The sequence below is a fragment of the Pagrus major genome, chromosome 14 (assembly GCF_040436345.1).
Source record: "Pagrus major chromosome 14, Pma_NU_1.0".
In the NCBI taxonomy this organism is placed as follows: Eukaryota; Metazoa; Chordata; class Actinopteri; order Spariformes; family Sparidae; genus Pagrus; species Pagrus major.
In genome coordinates, this window is record NC_133228.1 from 9886502 (window position 1) to 9897500 (window position 10999).

A 10999-nucleotide genomic window follows, 5' to 3' on the forward strand; every position below is an offset into this window, starting at 1 on the left:
TGCTCCTCAGGCTGAATTGTACTTTAAGTGCGTTGCTCAAAGGGTAAGAGTATAATAAGAGTATACTCAAAAGAGTATTTGATGGAGAGTGAGAGGGAGGTGTACAAACTATACTGTATATGACTTCAGTTACCCCACATATATATCACGTGTTCCACTTTGGTGCAACAAATTTACTGTAAATCTTTGGCATATTACTGGAGTATGAAAAGCGTATAATAATAAAACAAAAAAGTCATAAATTAGGTATTTTTTGATTGATTGATTGATTGATGTATTCATTGTTAGTAGTATGAAACTTTGCTTTCTGTAATTAATAAGAGAAATCAAAAAGAATACACATTAAAGTCATTACTTAAATGTAAATGAGTTACCACAGACTCAGTCCACAGTTCCCCTCAACTCTTCGTAGCATTTTTGTGCCTTTCAGCCCATTGTTTCGGTTTACAGCCCACAACTGTTATGTTTTGGTTCCTTTTCATTGCTGTCATTAGTGTTGTTTTGAAAACAGTAACTTTGCTCAGTGAAAAAGCACTAACGCACTCTATGCTGTCAGCCGATCACCAAGTACACACAAGGTTAGCTGTTAGCTAACATTGCTGAACATTGTGGAGCATTTTGCCGCTGACGTGGCAGATGTTTCCTTCAGGAGGGACTTTGAAGACCAAAACAAAGTTTAAAGAAAGGCTAAAAGGAGACTGAACATTAGACTTACCTTAAGGAGGTGTCCAAGAACAGAGTTCCAGATGAGTGCTAATGTTGCTCCATTTCTTCTGGATGTGTAAATAGGCAACTGTTTGCTAAGAAGTTCTCCATATCAACTTAAAAGGTGACACTTTATTTTGTGTTTTCGGTATCTTTCCACAAGTGGCCAGAAAAGCAGCTGTTGTCTCATCTTAAAAGAATTAGAGTGGTGATAATTCTGAACCCAAATGATGAATGAATTAACGAAGTAATTATTGAATGAATAGATGTTGAAATCACAAGAGAGAACCCTTTCTTTTTTAGGTGGTAAATCTAAAGAAGAAAGGGAAGAAGAAAAAATACCTCAACTCTGGAACGGTGAGAAAATATCCTGAATGGCCTAGATTTGAAATGCATTACTATACAATTGTAGATACAGCTGGGTACCTGTTTCTTACTGCTTAGTGCTTCATTTTATAATTGAACATGTTGTGGTATTTATTGTGTCAGAGAGAATTAGAAACTGCATTTGTCCCATCATAGACAACACTTGAAAGTCATTATCATTGGCACAAAGCTGACTGTGGCCCTATCTCTAACAGGTAACGCTGCTGTCATTCCTGGTGGACATTGAAGTCACCTTCCTGGACTACATCAAAGGAGGGTAAGTCAATGACCAAACATTCATTGAACACACACTGAGAGATGGGGGTTGTTGTCCTTTAATGAGAAGTGGCATGCTGAGTGTGCCGCTCCCCGTCTCAATAACGACCCCATCATGACTCCGTGTCTGCAATATGCCAAAGATAATGATCTCTGAGTGTGAGTGAATCACATGGAAAAGTGTACATTTGCATGTGAGAGAAGGACAGTGAAAGGTGGAGAGAGAGAGACTGGCAGATGGACCGACCTGAAGTCAACTACACATCGCTCAGACTGAGTGTGTGCGTGTGTGTCCGTGTGTGTAATCTTGTATTGTGTTTCAGCTCTTGCCTATGCCATGTGCTTGTATGTGTGTCTACTTATGTGTGCTTGTGCACGCATGTTGCTCAGGAGGGTTGACTGTGTGCAACCAGGCATGGTGCGAATCCTCGCCTACACACTCTGCCTTCATTAGACTCACAGAGGGGGAGACTGTCAAGGGAGAGAAAGGAGTGTGTGTGTGTGTGTGTGTGTGTGTGTGTGTGTGTGTGTGTGTGTGTGTGTGTGTGTGTGTGTGCGTGTGTGCGTGTGTGCGTGCGTGTGTGCGTGCAACTTTGGGGGGAAAAAACTCCATTTTAGTCCTCTGTTCCTGCTGCCCTTGTAGCTGTGTTTTTCAGTTGTCAAGAAAAGTCAGCCGGCATTCAAAGGATTTTTAAAAAGTGAAGTTTTTACCTGATTTTGAGAGTGAAAAAAATCCATAACTGCTGTGAAAGTATAAGCTTGTTCCCTCTGTGACAAAGTCATAAGCAAACAACACAATCTATTTTCTGACCTGCTTTTTCTTTTCATTGCTGTTGCTTATTTCTGGAGGATTTCAGAAGAAGTCACACACAGCTCAGAGCAGAAGGGTAAAAAGCCGGCCAAAAATTGCTTGAGCCAATGAGAGGATTATCCAGGAAGCCAACACTTGCAGCGCAAGACTGTCTTCTCCTTGCACCACAAATGATTAAAAGGACTGTGTCTGTAAAAAGTTTGCCTTTAACTGATAAAATGATTAGCTGGATGACCAGTTTTGCAGATACATCTAAATCTCCATTCCCTCTCAAGATAATTAGCTTGGCAGAGCCTGACCAAAGCACAAATAAGAATTAGTCTGGAACCTCTCACAGGGTGTTGTCAATGGACACATACCAAAATGCCTCTCAAAGCAATTGGATAGACCTACAACCAGTCAGAGAAAGAAATGTGTGACATAGTGCTGAACGACAGGAAAATGGAAACACGCTAAATGTGCAGAGATGAGCCGTGATGGTGTGGCATCAGTATGTCTGTGAAAATACATACATATAATACATCCTGACAATATTTTAGTGTCCAAGTGACTTTAGGTACAAAAAGTTTTGTTATTGGTCCTGTAGCTGCACAACACACGCTGCAAATGCTGCAACGTCATCTTGAGGGCAACTGTGCCAGTCAAAGTATGTCCACTAAAAGCTGTTTTGCCACGGAAAGACTGAGATTATTTTTGTAAGTGTCTGACAACAATACAACAAGAATCTCTCCTGAGATAGACCTCTTTGTTAAAGAAAAAGATTCTTTTTGTGAACCAGAAAGGCTGTTACATCGCCCTCCTCAAAGCCACCAGACTCCATTGATAAAAACAGCTATTTTACCTGGCAGATCATCGTAAAACACACCGCATTCAAACTTGATCAAACAAAATAAAACTCTGGTTTCACCAACTCTGGTTTAGTCGAAATAAACTCTGAAGTCACCCAATGAGTAGTGAAAATGTTCTGGGTTTGTGATTTTCTCTGATGCCAGACCTCCCTCTCACAGTCATCTTGGTTGTTTTTTTAATATCAAACCCACTCCATATTAGATAAATGGTTGTGATTGGCCTGACAAGAACTCAGATGAATAGGAAATCTGTATGAACAGAAGGGGTATCATACACATCTGCCCAATAAAACATGCGCTTGCCCATTCCTCTAGTTTCAAGCCTACAAGAAAATGACTTTAATCAGATATTTGGATCCAAAGCCAAAAAGGTTGACTGTAACTGGACTTGACAAGAGTTAAAAATGAAAGAAAAAGTGTGATATCTTCTGAATTATTTATCAGACCACTCAATAACTGTTTGAATTCAACACATATATGTTCCCTGTACATGTTATCATGTTTTTCTGCATTGCCCAAGGCCTGAATGTAATGAAAACACTAATTAATATACAGAACCACAACCACAACTCCATAGGGCCTCCACCTACAAGACCCCCAATTTCTCCTCTCAGTTCTAAGGCTGCTCTGAGTCTCTGCTTGAACTCAACCTACACCTGTTATCAAACACACGCATACAGGAACATGAAACAAAGTGTGACAGTATAATGTACATACAGTATATGTGACAGTACAGTTATGTTAAGGCAATTATTACTGTATTCATCTTTCTCTAATAATATTCAAAGACATGTTTAAAATGTGGTAACCTTAGTGAATATTAAGTCACAAAACTACATTCTGACACAGGAAACATTAAAGTAATATAAAGCTTTTGGTGGCTCCAAAGGAAGCTGCATGTAAGCTGATAAATTGCCTCCCGTGATGTCACTCAATGGTAGTTGCATTGTGGGTAATGTAGGCACCAGGTTTTGATGCGGAAGAAGAATGTGTGCAATAAAAAAAGAAAATATCTCTCTTGCTGGTATTCAACAATGTTATAGAAGTGCAGTGCTAACCCAGTGGACTGCTTTTCAATACCTGGCGCCTGCATTAGCCAAAATGCAAATTGTCCACTGTGTGACATCACTGGAGGATTTTTATGAGATTACCTGCAGCTTCCTCTGGAGCCATTAAAGGCTCAATACTACCTTTTTCACATAAAACTGTAAACACACTTTAATATGTAAAATTAGTGGAGTTACCATTTAAGAGCTATGTGCAGAACGAGCAGTTATCATACTGAGAAAAAGTTTGTTCAGTAAATATGCAAATAGTTTGAACCCTCACTACAATAAATCCTCCGGTAAACCCTCAAGCATATTGCTGAAATAGTTTTTTTTAGTTTTTAAACTACAGGGGATGTTTGTGCCCCCCAGGTTGTTTATTTTAATCCACAGCTTTTGTAGCACTCATAAGGCAGTGGAAAAAATTGCTTTGTGACTAACACCGATCAATATGTTATTGATTCATAGGGCATTAGTAATGCTTGTTATGTATGCTGGATTATGTATTGGATGGAGCTCCTGTATATGTTTAAACAGATGGAAATGAAACAAAACACAACTTGGCAACAAGACTTTCATGTTTGTATATTGATGAATGTTATAGTGCAATTTGCCGAATGACAGCATGTGTGAGAGTTGGCTTTGAAATGCAATGTGTGTATCTTCACCACGTGTTCTGGCATATGTTTCCTCACTCTGTCGCTAGCTGCTAATGGTGAATTCCCATCTTTGAGTCCCCTTGCACATACAGACACCGTTCTCAGAGAGCACTTTGAAACTCTCAGGAAGAGGCTGTTCTTTTTTTTTTCTTTTTTTTGCCGGTGCTTTGGGAGTGTGAGCCGGGTGCTGTAACACGCCTGTGTGGCTAAATGAAGTGCCAAGTGCTGTCTCACTGTTTGAAACCTAAATGGACTGTAATGGTCCAGTTGCACTCACTCCAATTGTATAATGGGCAGACTGTGTACTTGTGCGCCGACACACTGATGCATGCACTCACACACAAAAAATGCAAACACACACCCCCTTAGGTAACTTTCTCATTTCCCTGAAATCCCTTGTTGAAGTGTCTACATAGGTGTTTTGTCAGTTTGCCAGTCAGCTAGTTCCATTTCCTGGTATGATTTCCTCTCGGCTCTCCTCTCTTCTTCTCTCCTCCCCACTGCATCTCTTATCGGCTGATTGACAGCTCTTTTTGCAGCTTCAACCCAATCAGCTAATTGTTCCTTTGGACCTAATTAGGAACATGATACGCTGGCAGCATTAGCATAAATGACTGATTTGAGAAGCCAGAGCATCGCTGCTCTTATTCTTTTCACTGTCTGTGATAATGCATTAGTACCACCCATGGACTTCAACAAAGAGGCCTCTATTCATGAGCAGGAGGGTAAAAATGAAGAATTGCAGGCTATATCTTTCATTTTGAATTGCGTCTTTGAAGGCAGTCCTGTCACTCATAGTGACAGATATTGTTTCCTCTTGTTTTGGTTTGTGAATTGAGTATTGGAACCAGAATAGAAGCAGGAGGGAAGTCTGCTTGTATTGAAATCATTCTGAGAGGTTATCATTAGATAGAGGAGCACACACAAAGATTTGTAAAAAAAAGAAATGAAATCTTTGAAAGGAACGCAGGCATTTTACTTTGTGTGGTATATTGCCAGCATAAATGTATAGGTTTTTTTGAGTTAATGCAGGTATGAGCTGTTCATCTCTCTCCTCCTCGCCTCTTCTTTCCTTCCAGATGGATACTGTCCAACCAGCAACATCTGTTTGCATATCATCAGGAGGGGTCACATCGCACAACCTCTGCTGCTGTTTTTAGGCCACTCAGTGCACTCATGCATATGTTTCCCTCTGGCACTTAAATATAAGAGGAAAGGAGACTTCTGGTGAACACTGAAACACTTCCTGTCTTAAATAGAACACTTTTACTTTAAAACAAACACTTCCTTTACAGGGTACACAGCCCATTGAGACTGGCTGTCAGGACAATAATGTAGGTTTTCAGTGATTTCCCTTAATACTCATATACTTGGAAAAAAAAAAAAAAAGATTTTGAAACTGGTCTGGAATCTTCAGGTCAAAGTATGGTCCTTCTTGACTTCCCGACAGAAATTTTAAAGTTAAAGAGTAGTTGTGACTATTGACTTCATAACTGCCAGAATGTATAGGTCACTTGAGAACTCTGAAGGAAGTCTTTGTGTTAAAAGTGAAATATTTTACTTAAGTGACCAATAATGGACATTTACTGTTATTGTAACTGTGAAAAATTCTGACCTTGGCCACTCTGAGCGGTTGCATAGACTATAAAGAATTGTTTAAAAAGATATTTCTGAAAGATACTATAATCACAGAAATATTTAACATGTTTCTGGAGATTTTAAGAGTAATTCAACACACTCTTCTTTCTGCTGATCGCCAGTGATATAAATTCTCACTTTGCTGCTGTGATTTAAAGGTGGATGTGGTTACAACAAGCCACATTCCGGACCACACCTATCAGCGATGCGAGCTATGATCAGAGATAAAACAAGAAAGAATGAACAGAGGAAGATAAAAAACATTAAAACATCAAAACATGGTATGGTACAAGTATTTTTTCTGTAAAATATGGCTAGATGTTATTCATCATGTTTCCTCTTCCAGAACTGAAAGTTTCCTTGAGCATCTCACTGGTGGAGATAATCATTTTATAGTCTAGACATGAGATGCTTTGAACATTTAGGAGAGACACCAGCATCCAGCCTGTTCTGTCTGCAGGAAAGCTGATTTGAATGTAGTGCGCGACCTCCTCATCAGTCCGACTCCCGCTGCGTGATATTTTGTCATATTGGTTCCTTGCTGAGTCACTGTGGGCTTTCACAGCAGGGGAAGATCAGTGAGTGACAGAAAACCAGCTGGTAAAGGGGCATCCCCTTGTCACCCCAAACACATTATCATATACAGTACATGCTTAACACAGAGGCTTACACACACTGTTCAAAATGGGCAGCCATGTTGTTTTATCACAGTCCTACAAGATACTATGTGCTTTCTATCCACCTCACCGTTTACTGTCCAAGCAGAGATTAACACAACAGATCAGAACACCAGATTTAAAGAATAAGACAGGGTATACATTACTTAGAAATGACTGTATCTATGGTCTCATCTATCATTTTAAGTCGGCCAAAACAGTGGTCTTTAGTGCAGCTTGTATGCAGACTTCAAAGTATGTTTGATTGCTTGTTTAATAAATTAAATATTGCTGAGCCAAACGTTTAGTACAACTTGCCAAGAGATGGATTGCAGCCATTTCAGGGGGGTTGGAATTAAAAAAGAAAAACATCATGGCACAGGGTTGGAGATGTTTTCCTGTACCTTCAGGACACAGAACGATAAGATTTGGTCTTTAAGGCAGGCTAAGCTCACATCAACCATGTGATGCTGTGGTTTAGGCCACTGCTTCTGAAAATTCCTTATCAGTCCTTCCAGAACATTCTGCTGCCTTTCTGGTTTATACCTGTTCTACAGCGATGATTTGCTGCAGATCTCATTTTGCTGCTCAGACGATTTTGTCTGTGTGTCCTACACTTAAGAAAAACATTCAGGTGTGATGTCATGCATTTATCTAGTCTGTGTCAGAGGCCAAAGTTGCACCCTTCTTCACCCCTGTCTTATCTGTTTTAGCATTCCTTCATCGTTCCCAAGTTGTTTGGCATGAGTGTTTTATGTTGAGCTTGCGTCACACTCTACATTTTTCCACCTCACAACCACATAAAGAAATGCAAGTCCTTATCTGACTGTTTTTATTGGATTGGATTTGATTGACTAATACCAAAAATCTATATAAACTAATGTTTGTATGTGCACAGAGCAACACACAGAACTTACTAATGATAGAACTACTATGCAGCTCTAACCATAGTGCTGCTGTAAGTACAAAGATTTTAATGTGATACAACAAAAGCATTTTGATAAGCGTTTTGTCTTTTTAAACACGGGAAAACCCGCTTACAACAGGCAATTATCTTTGTTCCCAGTGCCAGTATACAAGTTTGCCTCTGTTTTTTTTTCTGGTGTGTCATGATCGATGTCACAAACACGCCAGAAAACAAGGAAAAGTAGGAAGCAGCACGGAGACCAGTAACAATGTTACAGTTGTTAATTTGTATAGTGTTTAGACCAGTCTCTCTTTCAAACTCAATACCAATTGAACAATGTTAGAGTGCTGCTTGAATGGAGATGGATAAAAAACTATTACGAGGCAACGTCGCTAGAAAAGACAAAATTAGGTTCTACCCAGGTGTCATACTTACATCACAACCGATCAGAGATGGAGCAGCCGTGACTGCTGCAGAGTCCGTTGACGTGGGAATGAATGCTGATTGTACCCTTTCCCAATGGATACAAAAGCCAGATGTTAGTGGATGTTAGTGGGTTTTTTGTCCAGTGTAAAAGCGGTTTAAGACTAACTTTGGCAAGAATGTGTATGACAGCTGTTTTCATACACTTGTTGTGTTCAGGTTGTTAAAAAAAAATCTATGATCCAGGATATCACACTAAAACCAAAATGATGACTGAACCTCTCTGAACTTTTATCCACTTGTGTCTCCTGTTTGATTTCATTTTACATGTTACTTTTCAGTTCACTTTTTGAATAATAATTCTACTTACTTTTTAATCAAAACTTTAGATCATATAATATATTTTTATATTTAGGGTAATATAAGTAGATTGTACTATATATATATATATATATACATATATATGTGTGTGTGTGTGTGTATATATATATATATATATATACACACACACACACATATATATATTATGTAATATGTCTCAAGACAAGACTGTAGTGAGACAGCAGATTTAAAAAACTCATTAAAAAACAGATTGGCCAGTTGGATGACATCCAGAGCAAACATCACCAGGGAAAACTACAAGAGCCAAGAAACTGCCTCACTCAAGTTCTTGTATGATTAATGCAGAGGACAGAGTTGACCTTTTGGAGAATGTCCTGTGTTCTGATCTGGATATTAATATTCTCTATGTTTGGAGTGACGGTGTCAAACATGAGGGGTGATATTCACTTTGTAAAGCAAGAAACTCTGACATCGACTTTTGAATGTTTCTTGCTAATGACGATGGCTTTTAAAGCCTCAGCACAAAGTGCCACAGTCAAACTGCAGAGAATTGATGATCAATACAAGTCACTCAGCCATTCAAACCCACTGTTGAAAAGTATTCAGTCAATATTCTCTATTTTGGACCACCTTATGGTGTTGCCAATTCCTGCTTTTGTCATAATTTATTTATTGTCCGCCCCCCAATTCACCTCGTTTCCCCGGATATCCCTTCGCACTCATACAATAGGAGTTCTTCTCCCAAACTTTGTGTGTGTGCGTGACAGAGGAGATTGGGTGGGGGAGAAAGAGGACATGCATAATTTAGGCTGCTGGGCTGAAACTTGTCTGTGCCAGCATGGGGAACTGGACCAGAATTCACTCAGATCTCCTCGCTATGCTCTCTTGTCCTTGTAACTGTCCCCTAGAAAAGCTCATTTACTGGACTTTTCTTAGTGTTTTCATTTTTGTTGAGAAGAGGAACATCCTTATTAAACAAGGTGACTTTTATCAACAAAGTGATTTTGAATGTTATCTGGTGATGTTAAACATTTACTGTATATCTCTTAACAAGTTAAGAGTGAGTTTTCTTCACTAATGGAGGCACAATGCAATTTTTTGAGAGATGTAAAGTTGTGAAAGTTAACAAATGAGAAGTTAATGGTTGATATTAAATATCCAGCGAAAGATGCATTTCTCACAACACAACAGAGAAAAGTCTCAAAATAAGGAAAAATAAAGAAGGAACAGGGTGACAAGATGAAGGTCATTTTACCACGGCAAACAAAAAAAAATAGTTAAGCTTATTTTAGACAAGGTTACTGAAGCTCAGTTTAACAGCAACATTGCAAGACTCTGAGATCTATTTTGTATGTCAGCTGCTATGGCAAGTATAAAGATCAGAACGCTGGCTGATACTGTTGCTGCTGCCTGTTGGTAGCATTAGCTTTAGCTATTCCTGGCAGAAAAATGATGCCATACATTAAGAGGACTTATTCCACTAAGGTGTCAGTAAACGCAACACATTAGCCCACTGATAACTGTGCTATACAGTACAAGCTTAACAAGGTATTAAGAGCTGCCGATCAGCAACAATAACCTCGACAAAACGGCAGAGAGTCACTCCCAGTGAGACTCTCACAGGGGCATACCAAATGTGCTTCTAGTGACAGTCATAGCTCCATCAGACTCTGTCTTCCCAGTAGAGACACAGAGACTCTGACAGTAGCTTCTCAAGCTACTTGGCTCTCAATACCAGCTCTACTGTCCATTCCACTAAGTGGTGGTCACTTGGTATGCCCACAGCCAGGAGGACAGGCTTCACACAGTCATTGCTCCTTGCTTGGCATTTGCTTTGATAGAGGGTTCTTGAAAAAAATTAGGGTATAGTTACACTTCAAGTTCAATTTGTCGGCCCAATTTTTCAAGCTGCTACTCTACTTATACTACTACTCTATATTGATATTCTAACATAAGAGGGCAGCTCAAACATGTTGACCCTCTGGTTGGCCAAGTGCCTGCGCTACACATGGCTGCAGAGGTGACGAATATGATGTGCTCCTGGCTGTTTGACTGTCTGAATACAGATGTGTGTAAGGTAGACAGTGTGTGTTTACATGTGGCAGAGGGTGAGGATTGGTGTGAAAGAGCTGTGACAAGCTGACAGAGTGCTTAACCACATCCTGTTCCTGCAGGTTAACAAGAGATGTTGTGATGTGGAGAGACATGCCACTTTCTCTTGCAGGGTGCTGTGGTTTGTTGTTTGTCTTTTTTCATCTCTCTTTGGTAACGCTTCTTTTTTATTATCTCTATCTTTGACATGAATGACATGAATAATGTGTT

The 10999-nt window shown here is 39.5% G+C and overlaps 1 protein-coding gene across 1 annotated transcript in view; it reads left to right on the forward strand.

Moving 5' to 3' along the window:
* Positions 1–10999, forward strand: part of LOC141008100 (copine-8) — a 101231-nt gene that overhangs the window by 70628 nt on the left and 19604 nt on the right. Inside the window, exons 12-13 of the mRNA XM_073480313.1 lie at positions 1009–1062; positions 1287–1348. Coding sequence (XP_073336414.1) covers positions 1009–1062; positions 1287–1348 — 116 coding nt within the window. The remainder of the gene's footprint in view (positions 1–1008; positions 1063–1286; positions 1349–10999) is intronic.